The following is a 15,091-nucleotide window of genomic DNA, read 5'->3' as shown; positions in this document are numbered from 1 at the left end:
CAGACCTCCTAGCTGTGGCCCGTCTTCTCATATGCAATATTTCTTCTGGCTTCTCCTGGGGAATCGTTCATCCCAGACTTGATGTTTCCCGACACCCGTCCCCAGTGAGTGTCCTGCCTGCCTATGCATTTTGGGTACAGCCCTTGCACCATGCCCCTTTCACCCCTAAAAGCTGTATTTTTCTCTGGCTGAGATGAGAGCATATTCCTTGTAAAGTATTTTTCTACATGGGGTTTCTTAGGGCTCTTGGGAAGCACCACTAGCCAAGAGGCTAGACTGCAAAGGTCATTCAGGGTCTGTCTAGGCCCTGTGTAAATCTGTCTGTCCCACCAGGGGCTACAGTGACTTGGGAGTTGGGGGGTGGGGTGCTGTTGGGCTGATTTGGACTTTTTAAAATAAAATTATTTAAATGCACCTAGAGTTGAGTGTCTACTTTTGTTTTTAATTGACTTTAGAGAGAAGGGGAGACAGAAACAGACTCTGACCTGTTCCAGTATGTGCTCTGACCAGGGATTGAATCCACAACATTCACATTTTGGGGTGACACTAAACAACTGAGCTATCTGGATAGGGCTTTTTTATTTTTTTTAAATCATAAGCTGGCAAGAGTCAAGAGTCAGCTTCTGTTTGGATCTTGTGACATTTCACCTGCTTTTGATTAATTCATTCAAAAGGTCTGCTGTGTACGATGCATCATTCTAGCTCCTGGGAGGACAAGAGAACAAGACAGATGAAGTCCTGTCTGCATGGAACTTATATTCTAGTGACAGACAGACAATTGACAAGTGAAAAAAATCATAGAGAATTCTTGCAGGAGGAAGAAAGAGCAAAGAAAACAAAACAGTGATGGGGATAGTAATAGGGGTGGGGGACCTTTAGTCACGGGGTCAGGAAGGGCTTTGCTGAAAAGGTGACTCTTCTGCCAAGATCTTAAGGACATGAGTCAGCCCTGTGGAGACATGGAGGAAGCATGTCCCAGGCAGAGGGCACAGCATGTTAAAAGGCCTGAGCTGGGAATGAGCTTGACCTGTTCAAAGGAAGAGAAAGGAGGCGTGGAAGGGAGTGGGGTTAGAGGCTAGACTGAAGGCTGCAGAACCCAATTATGAAGGCTTGTGTAGGGACTATGGATTTTATTCTCTATACAGGGAAGTCACTGAGGCTGGAAAGTGGGGGATCAGCTGCCTGGGTGGCGAAGGGGCCAGAAGGGCAGCCTGGTGGCAGTGTATGAGGTTGGATGAGTCCCGGGGGTGTGCTGGGCCCCCCGGGCAAGTAACAGCTCTGTGTGAACAGAGGAAGAGCTTCTTCCCATCAGCTATGCCAGATGGAGGGAACTCCCCATCTCAGGAGGGGTGTAAGCAAGGCTGGACCACACTGATTGCATTGATGTGGCTGGGCTAAGCAAACTGGGGGCTGTAGTGTTGTACAGGGCACACTGCTGGTTTTTCAAGAGCAGCAGCGCTGGTCCTACAGCCTGGCTGCTCCCAACAGCTTTCAGAGGCGGCTCTATTACAACCCAACATTACAGATGAGGAAATGAGGCACAGAGAGTTTAAATAACTTGTCCAAGGCCACACAGGTAATAAGGGGTGGAGCCAGGATTTGAACAAAAGGCTGATAGAAAAATAGGGGGGAAGGGAGATTCAAACATTGTCTATAAATAATGAAATACTGAGAAAGATTCCTTTGGTGTGGGAAGTTGGGGAAGGGACCCAGCAGGTCCCCCTGACCTTGGCCACTCAAAGTGATGAGGCCAGTGAGCTAGAAGGCTGCCCAAAACATCAACCCTCTCCTGACCTGTTTGCCATCTAGAATAGTGTGTCCCCATCTAAGGCTGAGGACCTCTGTGCCAACCACTGACCTCTTGGGGTCCTGGGTGTCCTCCCGAGGTCCCAATGTGCATGCCTCCAGATGCCACTTACCCATCTTCTAGCAGCCCCGCAGCCTCACTCTTGGCCTTGGCAATCAGAGGCCTGCTGGGATGGCATGGGAGCAGGCTTTAGTGACTGCACCCAGTGGGAGGCAGAGTGGGCAGGAAGAAGGCAGTGACCTCAGGTTAGTGCCCCCTCCCCACACCCCTTTCCTGAGCTAGGAAAGAAGGAAAGGAAGCCAGAGTAGGCAAGGGCCTGCAGCATTATGAGCACCACCTCTAATCATCCCTGAACCCTCTAAAGGGGGGGTGGTTTATTCCAGATGGAAAAACCGAGGCTCCGGAGACTGTGTGAGATCCCCCTGCCCCAGCTGCATGGGGCTATGTGTGCGCAGGTGAACAGCCAGAGCAGACCCAGGAGTCAGAGGACATGGGTGCAAATGGACTCTTTCAGACTTGCTGCGTGCTTCAACAAGCCCCATCCCATTGGGAAGCCCCTGCCTCTGTGACTCCAACCTTGGGTGATACCTTTGAGGGGCACCTGGGGCAGGGCCCTCTGTGAACCCTAAAGCACTTGCCAAAGAAAAAAAACAGCCTCATTAAAATAGAACCCACATGTGTTGGATTTAAAAAGGAAATGTTTATTTTCATGTTATAAGGTGATTACAAACTCCTCTAAAAAAAAAGCAAAGATGAATTTAAAATATTGATATACATATTTATCTAAAAAGCAAAAGAAAAAAGGAAAAACCCTGCCAAATACAGGGATTCATATCATAAAACATTTATACACAAAAGCTTGTATGTTGCAAGACTGAATTATACACCAAGGATCTTATTCAAATACAAATGTTCCTCCTCGGAAGAGTCTCTCATTGGTTGTTGTTGTTGTTGTTGTTGTTTTTTTACAAAAGTTTAAAATATCTTAAAAATATTTTGAAGTTAAAAAAAAAAAGTCCTGATGAGCCAGACATGTTTGTGGAAGGAGGTAAGACCCCGCTCTCAGCTTTCTCTTGTGCTAGACAGTCACAGTTGGTGAGGATGTGAAAATTAATTGGGTAAAAAATAATAATAATAATGGAGCTAACATCTCAGTTTGAAGCCAAATGTATCACAAGATGCTCCATCCCTCAGGGACCTCATCAGAGACAGGTCTGTAGTGACACCCACAGAGAACAATGAAACAGCTTCCTATTACAGTAGGATGCATTCCAAGAGGAAGGGCCCCGCATTCCTCTCCAATTTTGATCTCTGGGTTTTGTTTTGTGGCTTTGTGCTTGCTACATTTTTGCACAGTGGTATTTATAACATCCACGTGGAGAGCCCAGCTTGGAGTTGCCTGACCTTGGGTCTGAGGGCTGGGTAGGCCCTCTAGCCACCTAGCGGGGCTTTCTCTTGGGTCCTTTCCTGGCTTGTGTCTAAGGTGTAAATCGAAGGGAGGCATCTCTATCTTCAGTACTAAATGCCCAGCACATCCCCCACCTAGAGGGGCAGTGTTGCGAAGGTGGCTGGGCCACCGCGTGGTCAGACCTGGTGACACAGAAACACCTGGTGCTAGGCCTTGCTGGGGTCTGGGGTGAGACCAAGGACCAGAGGTACAGAGAGGGAGCGGTGTGCCACCCAGAGACCAGAAGCCAAGGCCACTTCCTGATGCCTGGGAATGTCCTAGGTAGCCGTCTCAGGCTGAGTCCTGCTGAAAGGTTCTGCCTCTTGCACACCAGCTGGCTTCTTTGGGCCTCAGTTTCCTCACGTGCAAAAGCTCAGAGGGCTGCTGGGTGCAGGGCAGAGTGAAGAGGGGCTGCCTCTCCTTCTGGAGATCCGAGTCACGGCTCGGGGACCCGCTGGCCCGAGAATGGCTGGGAGTCCCAGAGTGGCATGTGCTGCTCACCCTGTCCCTGAACGCTGGGGATGGAGTTTCCTTTTTCCTAGAGGCTCATCTTTGGTCTTCAGGGAGAACTCTGGGGAGCTGCACTCCCCACACACACCTCAGAGGACCCCCAGCTGGAACTGACTGCAGACAGCCTCATTCCACTCCCGCCTGCTGTGCGCTGTGCCAAAGGCCCTCCCGAAGGCCAGGCTTCAACTTCCCCCTTTTACAACAGTGCTGACTGGGGGGCGGGGGAGGGGGGGACTGGAGGCCTCTTCATCACTGACCATGTGGCTCCACTTCAGGGGCTACCGTGGCCCAGGCCCAGCTTGGTGAAACATCCCCCTGGTGAGATTTATCCTGGGGTCATTACCCATTTCTGTATCCTACAAAAATTCTTTAAACACCTCCTTTGCATCCCCTTCCAGATCTGCCTGAACTATGTGCGGGCACCAGACTTTGTGACCCATCCGGGACAGGGAGTGCAGAGAGTGGGCCTTCCCCTTCTCCTGAGACAGGCAGACAGGAGTCAGGAGTGCCAATGACAGTTTCCTTTACGTGGAGATATATAAGAGTAGCGCATCATTACACATTGTACTCATAGAGCCAAGTTCTGCGGATACACCAGAGCTAGGGGATTTAGACAAAAGGGTTGCAACTGGAGACAGGTGCCCGGGGAGACTGTTGAGGAATGGGCTTGGCGAAAGTGGCTGACCTTCCAACCAGGTGGGACCTGGGGCTTGGTCTGCATGTGTCTTTGGTCTAGAATTTGGTCTGGGAATCTTATAAGAGGAGGCCTTCCTTGGGCCATTTCCAGAATGTTGCAATTTGCCTGCCACTCTGTGCCTTTCATTGGGGGATCTGAGCCCCAGAGGGGAGATGTATCTAGCCTGAAATGACAGATGCCCAGGTAGCCACAGCTTGCCAAGCCCTCCTCACTCCCAAACATCACCTGTCCCCAGTCACCGACAGCGGTTAGTTTACTCAAGTTCCGTAAGACAGAGAAAAACAGGTCACATTACTACTCAGTAAAATTAGGGGGAAAATAACAATAAAATCAAATCAGACAGCGGCAACCATAAATACATAAAGAAACAGGAACACATTAGAACTGTGAACAGTTTGGAATAGGTGTTGTTTGGCAGAGTATGTCTATACTTTGGAAACAGCGAAATGTGAAAGTTTACCAAAGGCAAGGGGTTCAGAACTGCCTCTGCCCTTTGGGAGGGGGACACCAAAGGCTCCTCCCTCTCTGATTTAGGGAGGGGTTCCAGGATTCAGAGCCCCTGCTCTGAAAACCTGAACTGGACTTCACCCTCCACTAACCCCCTCTACCCACTAGGCAGACACGGCTGGTTTGTGACGCTTCGGTTTAGTTTAGACTCTGAACTTGGAAGTGACTTTAAATGGCACAGTTTAGGTTCAAATGGGGGCCAGGGTGGAGGTGTGTCCATACTTGGGTTATTAAAGGTAGAGTACCTTCTCTCTGGTTTGGAGAGGACACTGCTCTTGGTTGAGCCAGTTCTGGGGTGCCAGCCCCCTGAACAACACAACTTCCTAGAAAACGCTCCTCACTGCCTCCCCTCAGTCCCCACATAGCGCGTACCTGACACCAGCTATTGCAGGGGTTGGGAAATGAAGTTTTACTATCTCCCAGGGTCTACCAAATGTTGCACTTGTGGCTGAACTGGGAGGAGAGTTTTGGGAGCACTTCACCGGATTTAAATATTCAGTGAAACTCCAAAGACACTCAGTACTCCCTGCAAGGAGCCCGCATGGCCCTGGGCTGGGATCTTTAACAAGAGCTTGTCAGGAGATTCTCAGCCACTGGGAGATGAGGGTGGAGAGATGAGGGGAAAAAAGCACCCCTCCCCACCACTGGGCCCCCCAAACCCTGGGCCCCACATCCTTTGGTCCACTTGCTCACCCCTCATCCCTCATCAAATACATGATGCTTCCCTCCTACAGGCAGCTTTGACAGATGGGGAATGAACAGAACCTTACAGAACCCCACTGAAATGCAACAGTCCCAGGTGTGGGAGGTTCAGAGCCCTGAGACTGCCGGCTCCTGTTGGGCCGGCCTCAGTCTCTGCCTACCTGGGGAGCCCCCGGAAGGATGGCAGCTGGGCAGTCAGCCTCACAAGGGCTCCCGAGCACCCGAGCCCCATCTTCACCACCCACTTTGGATGACTGCTTCAGATAGTCCATCTCACTACCCACCATTGATCTCAAATTAAAAGGTAATTTTGTTCCTGGTACAATGGTTTCTACTGCTCAGACTTTTGCTATAGGGCAGGGGTCGGGAACCTTTTTGGCTGAGAGAGCCATGAACGCCACATATTTTAAAATGTAATTCCGTGAGAGCCATACAACGACCCGTGTATGTTACGCATTATCCAATAAAAATTTGGTGTTGTCCCGGAGGACAGCTGTGATTGGCTCCAGCCACCCACAACCATGAACATGAGCAGTAGTAGGAAATGAATGGATTGTAATACATGAGAATGTTTTATATTTTTAACATTATTATTTTTTTTATTAAAGATTTGTCTGCGAGCCAGATGCAGCCATCAAGAGAGCCACATCTGGCTCGCGAGCCATAGGTTCCCGACCCCTGCTATAGGGCCTCACCTGTCAGCTTTAAGTTAGTGCCTTTGTTTGAGGGGTTGGTTCATTATTTTGGCATCTCTCTTTTTGGCTACAATTGTAATGAGGCGTCTCCTCACAGCCCTCCTTTCCCCAGCTCCTGTGGGTCTGACCAGTGAGTGGGATCCTCTCCCTGCCTTCTGCTTCTGCTTGAACCAGGTTTGGGAGGTACTACACCTTTAAAATGGGTCTGCTGTCCCAGGAAAATTCCACCGTGTGTTTTCGGGGGCAGAACTTCCTGCCAGCTACACAAGCACCGAAGAATTGCTTTTGAAAATGAGATCTATTGCTGGCAAGAAGATCAATTCAAGTGGTAAAAGTGTATGACAATCTCTAAGTGTATATATAATTACATGTAAAAAAAAAAAATACAAAGAAAAATTTACCAGTTCCCATAAAATACATCTAATTCAGTATGAAAGCTCTGCCTTGCCCCGGACTTCTGTCCATGGGGGTTTTTGTACAAAATATCCCCAAACAAAACAAAATACACATACACACGACACCACACATACACACACGCACACGCACACACAGTAATATTTTCTGTGACAATTAAAAAAAAATCCTAGTGCAAATATAAAGCTCTGTAAACCTGGTCCTATGAGAATCTAATGTTAGTAAACAGCAGGAAAGCAGCCCCGTGGACCCAGGAGCTCACATCATGGTCTCCACTATGATGTGGGTCGGTTTCATGAGAGCGCCGTTCATGGCCGAGCGGGAGCTGTAGGGTGTGGCCCCCTCTCGCTCCACAGCCCAGCGATTGGGTTCCCTCGGGGTCAGCAAGTACTTGAGTCTCTGGAGAAGGAAGGGGACAGGAGTGGGCGGAAGTCAGACAGTCTGGTTCCCTTCCGCCACAGCCTTCTACCCGCTCTGGGTCCTGCCCGTGTGCTGTTTGGCATTTCACAAACCACTGCCCTCTCTGGACCTCTGTCTGTCCACTGGCAGATAAAGAAGTTGAACTAAGGTCCCTTCAACCTCCCAGCTGGTTGCTCCTTCGTGGACAGCGTGAAGGAAAGCCCTCCCCAAGGACACTGAGAAACCAGTGGCAGACTGGGACAGGGACGCAGGGCTCCGGCCTCCAGCCCACCTCTGTCCAGTGTCCACACAGAAACTTACACAGAAAGCAGTTGTGAACAAGATGTTCCATACCTAGGCACTTGGGTTAGGTATATTGTAATTTTTCAAAGCTGCTCATTAAAAGCTATAGTTCACTTGAAAATCCAGATTTCCACCTTCTCTTTAAAAAGTGCAAGGTCTGGCAACCTCAGGCCCATGTCCCCTCTCAGTAACGACTGGCCAGAGCTGAGTGCACTACTGCCGCCATAGATTTCCATCGCCTCCTCCAGTTCACCTGGGCCTGCCCCTGTGACTTCCCGCATCTGGGTTGCCCGCCTGGTCCCGGGGGACGGGCTGGAGGCCCAAGGTAAGGGGTGAGGGGTAGGATGCCAGCAGGAAGGGCGCCCTGCTCTCCTTCCATCGCTCCACCCGTCTGCACACCTGTACAATGGGGTGTGCACACAGCAGGCGGAACAAGAAGCTAATGGCCCTGGCCAGCCACCTGTTTATGTGGGGGATGAGATGCAGCCGGACTGCTCCCAGGCTGAGACCCGGGTGTGCAGAACCTGGCTCCGAGAGATACTCATGGCTGGGAGAACACCTGGGCAGCCTGCACAGGGGCAGCCCCAGGGTGCACATGGCAGAGACAGAAGGCTGGCGACCCACCTGCCTTCAGAGGAGGGGGTTAGGTTTGGAGGTAAGGAAGGGGTCAAGTTTGGGCTGGGGTGGATTCCTCACCCCCTCCTTTCTCCTCCCACACCAACCCCACTCTGACTAAATTTCTAAACTGGGGCTGAAACAATGTTTTAAAATTAGATTTTGAGGGCCTGACCTGTGGTGACACAGTGGATAAAGCATTAGCCTAGAACACTGAGGTCACAGGTTCAAAACCCTGGGCTTGCCTGGTCAAGGCACATATGGGAGTTGATGCTTCCTGCTCCTCCCCCTTCTCTCTTCTCACCCTCTCCTCTCTAAAATGACTAAATAAAAAATTTCAAAAAAATATTAGATTTTGAAGGAAGGAAACAAGTTAGTGACCCGTTGGGTGTCCTTGTGTCCCCCCCCACACACACACACCATGTAACTGAACTATATAAGTGCTGTAGACACTGACCAATCAGAACAGACATCCAAGCCCCTCTGCTATGTATCCAATTAGCCCTTTAGTTCCTGGATGGTAGGGACATTCTGGAAATTACTGGGGAGGGGCTGGGTTGGCACAGGGTATATGTAGGGGGGACCGGCAGGGCTCAGGGCAAGAACCTTTGCCTGTATGTCCCCAGGCTCAGTATTTCAATATTTAACAAATGCCAGGGCCATTCAGCATTCTGGCTGGACACTAGGGTCCTTCCCTGTGCGCTCTAAAAACACAGTGAGCCCCACATGCTGCAGGAACACCCAGGGCCATGCCTCATGTTCTCCTCCCTGGCACACCCCTGCCTACTTCCTCTGTCTCAAGAAGGCTGGTCCCTTTCTTCCCAGCCCCCCCCCCCAACACCTCCAGGCAATTCCCCTGTCCACAAGGAAACCCACCCAGCCCAAGGGGGAGCCAGGGCCCCAGGACATCCTGGCTCCAGATTTTTAAAGAGAATAACAATAAAAAAAAGCCCAGAACAAAACAGTGCACTCTTGGAGCCCATCCAAGCCCAAAGGTTAAGGGAGATTCTAAGAAAAGGATTTCTTGGAAAGAGCCCTGGTTTTCACCAGGCCTGGAATCTACAGTATTGTCAGAGGAATTTCTGAGAGGAGGTAGGCGGTGGGGAGGAGACGGCGGGCATAGAGGCCTGGGAGCTGGAGGCTTGGCCTGGGACAGAGGTAGCTTCTGAGGGTCAGGCAACAGACAGGACCACAGACCCGGGGAGGGGGACACCAGCATGGGCTAGGCTTATCTGCAGTTTGGCTCCAGGGGAAGGGAAGGCCTCTGGTGGAGCTCAGGCTTCCTCCCTGGCTCCTCGTCTCCTGTCTCACAGCTTCAGAAGCAGCATCCATTGTTCTCCAGATAAAGCCCTAGCTCTCAGCTTGGCATCCAAAGCTGCTGTCACCTCTCCAGCCTCATCACCCACCCCCCAGAATGTGTCACTGCTGCCCAAGTGCGGTCCCACCTCCTTGCACCATGTCCCACAGCCTTCCATCTCAAATTCTCTGTTTGACAAGTCCCTCCTCCTGCTGCAGCCCTGCTCTGAATGCCACCACAGAGCCTTTTCCCCTGTGAACTGGACTTCGTTCCAGTTTTCCCATGATGCACTCTCCTGTCCACAATCTCAACCACTCCATTGGGCAGCAAGGGTGCAGTACCAGGGCAGGTGATGTGCCCAAGATCGCACAGCAAACTGACAGCAGGCGGGGCCTCGGCACCCCCCCCCCCCCCGCCTCAGTCCAGCCTGGGGCCCCCGAGTGCTCACCACAAGGAACGGCCCTTCTGTCTGGCAGAGGCGGATGGCCATAACCAAGGGGACGCAGACCATGGAGGACAGGGCCAGGCTCCAGCCCAGCCCGATGGCCCAGGTGGGGTACACGTACACTTTGTTGTAAGTCAGGGGTACGTACTTGACAAGAGAAAAAATGAAACATCCCTGTGGAGAGATGGGAACAGTTAGGGGAGTCCTGGGCATCAGGGGTGGGGGGTTTCTGGGACCAGGGCAGGCCCCACCCAAGGAGCCCTACCCCTTCTCCACTCTGCAGCAGTAGGACCTCCCCCAGTGCAAATGTGACCAAGTCACATATCTGCTCCAAACTTCTGTGGCTCTCCAGTGCCTTCAGGATGTAGTCCCAGCTCCTCGGCTTGGCCAGAGCACTACCGGGAGCTGTGCCCCTTCCCTCTCACCTACCCCTCCCACTGCATCTGCACTCCGGCTACGCTGAATTCCTTCCGGTTCCTCCACCCTTTGCTGCAGGGCCTTAGCCCAGGCTGTTCCCTCTGACCGGAACTCTTTTCCCCTCGCCTCCTTCTCTTTCCAATTTAGCTTGAATGGTCCTGCCTTACTTGCCCAGGTCCTGGCCAGACTCAGTCAGGCATCCATACTTTCCTTCCCAGAAATCATGAGGTTAAAACCACTTTTCAGCACCTCCTGCCCACCCAACCTGAGTCAGTGAGGACAGAGATGTGTGTCTCATTCCTTCATTTCTCTAAAATTTGGTGCAGTTCCAGGTGCACACAGCAGGTGCACAATAAATGCTAGCTGTGTGGGTGAAAGCTTCCCTTCCCTCCCCATACCTTCCCATCTCTGAGCCCCAAGCCCAGCCCCCCAGGACAAGGTGTGGACCTGGGCCTTCCCATACTGGGTGTCGACAGCCCAGCCTTAAGCCCATGAAACTGGCCACTGGCCATCAGCATCCTTGAACAATGGGATGTGATGTGGAGAGGAGGGGTCAGTTCTGAGTCCCAAAACCTATGCAAAGACCCAATTTCCCACATATGGCTGTACTGGGAGGGCCCAAGGCTCCTGCTCTGGTCAGAATGACAGCATCTCAGAGTATAACCCAGTTGTCTTGAATTACCCACAATGGGAAAACGAGTTGGGGGAATTACCCACAACTGTAGGTCCTGCTGTAAGCCTGACCCTACAGTTGTTCTGTCCTTATGTGTGAGGCTGTTGCTTAGACAGGGAGGGTGCCAGGAAGTGGCTGCTCTGGGCTCTCCCAACAGGAGGAAGTTTTGTACCTGCTTGAGACCCGTAACTGCCTGTCACAGAATTTATCTCCAAAAATAAACTCGCCAAATGTTGTGGTTACTGGCTGCTATATTTACTTCCTTTTATGGGGAAAATAAAATAAGTACCTCAGAGGGAAAGGTCACAGCCATATTAAATAATAACGGTAACAACCTAAGATTGCCAGCTGCCACTCATGTCCTATGTCACAGCCTCCTCGTTTTACAAATGGGGAGACGGGGCCCAAGAGGAAAAGACACTTCAGGTGTGACTTTAGGTGTGAGTTAATGGCAATGTTGACTTCTTCTGGCCTGAGAGCAGAGGTCACTGAGAGGAGGGCCCATTTACTTCTTAGCCCCTGGTCCCCAAGTGCATGGCACATGTCTGCCCTTTGTGCTTCCCACAGAGTGAAATGAGAAGGCACAGCAGGTGTGTTCCCCTGCAATTAGCTGCAAAGCTCACAGCTGGTTTCAAACACCAACAGGAAAGCAGCTTTTGCTACAGAGGACTTCCTTTTGGCTGGAGCCTCTGAGAGAAACCTGGAAGCACGCAGGGAACCTAGATGTACTCCAAGGCCACCTTCCAAGACGGTGGTTGAGGAACCCTGGTGGGAAGACAAGCGTGGCACCTCACTGCCCTGGGCCCTGGGCCCTGGGCTGGGATGCAGCTCTGTTGCTCTTGGGAGCGCCCAGAGCATCTCTCTGCTGGGAAATCCCCTCTCTAGTCGCAACCCCCATCTTGCCAGGGAAATACCACATTTCCAGTATCTGTGACCTCTCCTTTGTACATCCTAATGGCTCCTTAGTTGAGGCTGTGACTGAGAGTGGGCTCAGGAGCTCTGGAAGGGTCTGGAGAAAGGTTATGTGCTCTGTGGTGGATCCTCTTAATTTCTCAATGTGCCCTGATACGTTTTTCCTCTTTGAGGACGCTTTGCCTTCGTACGTGCTGGGTCCTCTGCCAGGAACGCCCTTTCTGTTTTCTCTTCCTGACAAGCTCCTACTCACCCTTCAAAACTCATCTCAAGGTAACTTTCTGGAGCAGCCTGCCTCACTTCCTTCCAGACAGAGCTGTCACTAGGCTTTTTAAAAGACAGCCCTCAGCAGATGCTGAATGCAAAATAGTTTAGCAGATGAGAAAAGGCTGCTACCCACATCCAGGCAAAACAAACTCACAACACAGAGAACTGGGGTGACTACGGCCCAGCTGTACTTCATCCACGGCCCAGGCCGATAGCCGATCATGTCCTCAATACCGTCATACAAGTTATCACTGCCTGCAAGAGACAAAGGTACACAGGTGATGATGTGATGTCCAGTGCCAACATCCACCCTGGGAACAGCAGAGCATTACCCAAGAGCCATGAGGGGTCTCTGAGGTCTGATCCAGGGCCTTGCACTTTATACCATATATACCCAAGTGTGGCAGATGTTTGTCTGAAATTACCTAAAATTCAAAAGTAACTAGGCATCCTGTATTTTTTTGGCCACATTAAGCTATCCCACCCAAAACCTGGTGTGACAAAGCCAAGGTCTCAAGGAGGTCCAGATGGACCATTCCTGGACTCCAGAACGGTTTATCAGATAGAGCCCTGCACAGCCAAGTTATGCATTTGCCAAAACATACAGTCACACCCTGCACCTTTAGCAGAGGGAGAATCTGTAGTATGGCTACAACAATATTATTTGTGTAAGGAAAAGGCAGCCTTCAGACGAAAAGTCCAGGTAGGGGAGGCCTTTGTGTTCGACTCAGCATGAATTCCCCTTAGAATTCTGTTTCTGAATTTTCTATAGAGAGGCCCAAAGGAAAGACTTGAGAAAAGGTAGGCAAAAACTAGCACTTACCATATATCCAGGCAACAACAAAACATTCAAAGAATGCAACCCACAAAAGGCATACACCGCTAGCTGCATAGTAGTCAAAGAGTTGAAACACATACATGCCACCCTGTGGGGGGGAGGGGGAAACAGATGTTTGATTTGTTATTTGGTATCTAAATCCCTTAATATATAAAGAGCTCTGGCAATCAATAAGAAAATACAAAACCCAAAAGAAAAACTGACAAAATCTAAAAACAAAACAACCCAAAAAACTGAAGTCTATGATAACCAGATACCTATGTAAAAAGATACTCCACTCCACGTTTGACAAATTGCGTGCATGCGTGCGCGCGCGCACACGCGCACACACACACACACACACAGAAAACAAAGCAACATGTCTTCCTTAGCAAAAAAAATGATGAGTTCACTGAAGGCTGCTTCCAAAGGAGGTATTTAAAACCAACAGTGGCCAACATAGAAGACTTCAGCAACATCCAGCTACTCAGTGTGGACCTGTGATCTACCTTTTGTGGGAGGATATTTCTTATAGACACTTCCAGAAAAATATTTCTTTTTATTGCCAGTAAGGAAAAGTGTGATTGATGGGAAGCCCTGAATTTGGTTTGGGAGCTAATGCAATCTTCTCTGAAGACTATGGGGAGGTGGGTGGAATGAGGTACAGGAGAGATAGTGCTCTAGGCCTATGCCAAGTTCACAGGCCTACGTTCTTGAATACAAGAATCTTTTCCTCTCTGGCCCACCTCTTGCTGGACATGCTGATCCACTGCTGCCTTAGACACTCTTGCTCCTTTCCTCTCCTGCTCCTTTGTCCCACTTTGAATGGATCCTCTTCTGGCCATTGCCCACTCTCTGAACAGTGCACATTCCCAGCCTCAGCACTATCTAGTATTTACCTTCAAGAATCACCTCCCCACCAGGCCTGTGAAGGGCAGCTGCACAGTTATGGGTGAACAGAGCTGTTGTTAAAATGGCTTTTAGCTGAAGCACCGCTCCCCTAAGCCTCCCAGGATGAGGGAGAGACAGAGCAGCAGTGTTGCCATGGGAACAGGAAAAAGGGGTAGAAAGTTTGGATCAACTGCTGGGTTCCCCTCCACAGTGTGGGCTGAGCCACTGGGCAGAACAGGGCCCCTGAACTGGGTGGGGGTAGAAGACTGCTCACCCTGACCCTCTCACCCAGCTGTTGGGGGGACCCGAGAGGTGGTATGGCCTGAACTGCTCTAAGACACATATTTGGGACACCAAGGGCCCTATAAGGGGAGGCCCCTCATACCAGGTAAGAGAGCCACCTACCTCCGTCACCATCGTCAGCCCCAGTAGGTAGCTGATGCTACACATCAAGGCGATGAAGATTTCCCGACGGAAACCCTTCCTTAGGAAGGATGGGTAAAGATCAACCAAGGACGTGATCTGTCCTTCGACTTCAACAAACTGGGGGGAGGGGGGGGAAAGAGAGCAGTTGAGTGGCAGATGCCCAATACCTCCCCTCTGCTTAGAGAGAGAGGCCTGGCATCACAGTCAGCCTGTGGGGTCAAGTCCAAACCTGTGAACCCGGTCTTGTGGGCTTGGCCTGCCTGTCAGGCCATGGAGACCCAGGCACAGTTCCCCCCATATTCCATAGCTTCCATCTCTGCCGAGGCTAGTCCCGCTACAAGAATGCTTTGCCCCCATCATTCAAGACTCAATTCAAGAATGACTGTTCTCTGAAGCCAATGCTGACCCTCTGCCCTGGCACTTGTGTGTGTTGACAGACAACCTCCAACTTTGGTCTTGATCCTCTCTGAAACCATAGTGGTGTCCTCTCATTTCTAGGCTTCGAGTGACCGGATGGGTCAGGCACATGCTCAACAGACACATGACAAATGAATGGATAACCCAAAACAAGTCTGGGCCTCAGTTTCCTCATCAGGTTCACGTGATGATTTTTAACTGGGGATTGTAGGCCCACAAGAGAATTTTGCATGTGTGCATGCACATCTGTGTCCACATGTGTTAGCTCAATATAGCCAGGACTCCAGGGCTCATGGACTCTAGGAACCCACCCCTGGGCTCCCAACCATGAGTTAATGTTCTAGAATGACCCTTTATCTTTCTAAATCTTCCCATCTTTGTACCTCACAATTTATATTGGAGACTTCCATGTCATTACATGGAAAGCTGCTTC

At 50.7% G+C, this 15,091-nt stretch overlaps 1 protein-coding gene across 1 annotated transcript in view; it reads right to left on the bottom strand.

Annotated features, from left to right (window-relative positions):
* Positions 1-2,487: 2,487 nt before the first annotated feature.
* SLC6A6 (solute carrier family 6 member 6) overlaps positions 2,488-15,091 on the bottom strand; it is an 87,674-nt gene continuing 75,070 nt past the window's right edge. The window contains exons 10-14 of the mRNA XM_066351191.1: positions 14,221-14,358; positions 12,931-13,033; positions 12,262-12,362; positions 9,842-10,012; positions 2,488-7,178 (exon numbers count right to left, since the gene is read on the bottom strand). Of these exons, the coding sequence (XP_066207288.1) occupies positions 7,038-7,178; positions 9,842-10,012; positions 12,262-12,362; positions 12,931-13,033; positions 14,221-14,358 (654 nt within the window). The 3' untranslated portion in view covers positions 2,488-7,037. The remainder of the gene's footprint in view (positions 7,179-9,841; positions 10,013-12,261; positions 12,363-12,930; positions 13,034-14,220; positions 14,359-15,091) is intronic.

The sequence above is a fragment of the Saccopteryx leptura genome, chromosome 10 (assembly GCF_036850995.1).
Source record: "Saccopteryx leptura isolate mSacLep1 chromosome 10, mSacLep1_pri_phased_curated, whole genome shotgun sequence".
NCBI classification, from domain to species: Eukaryota; Metazoa; Chordata; class Mammalia; order Chiroptera; family Emballonuridae; genus Saccopteryx; species Saccopteryx leptura.
Note: the sequence above shows the minus strand (reverse complement) of the source record. Positions and strands in the feature narration are given on the sequence as shown.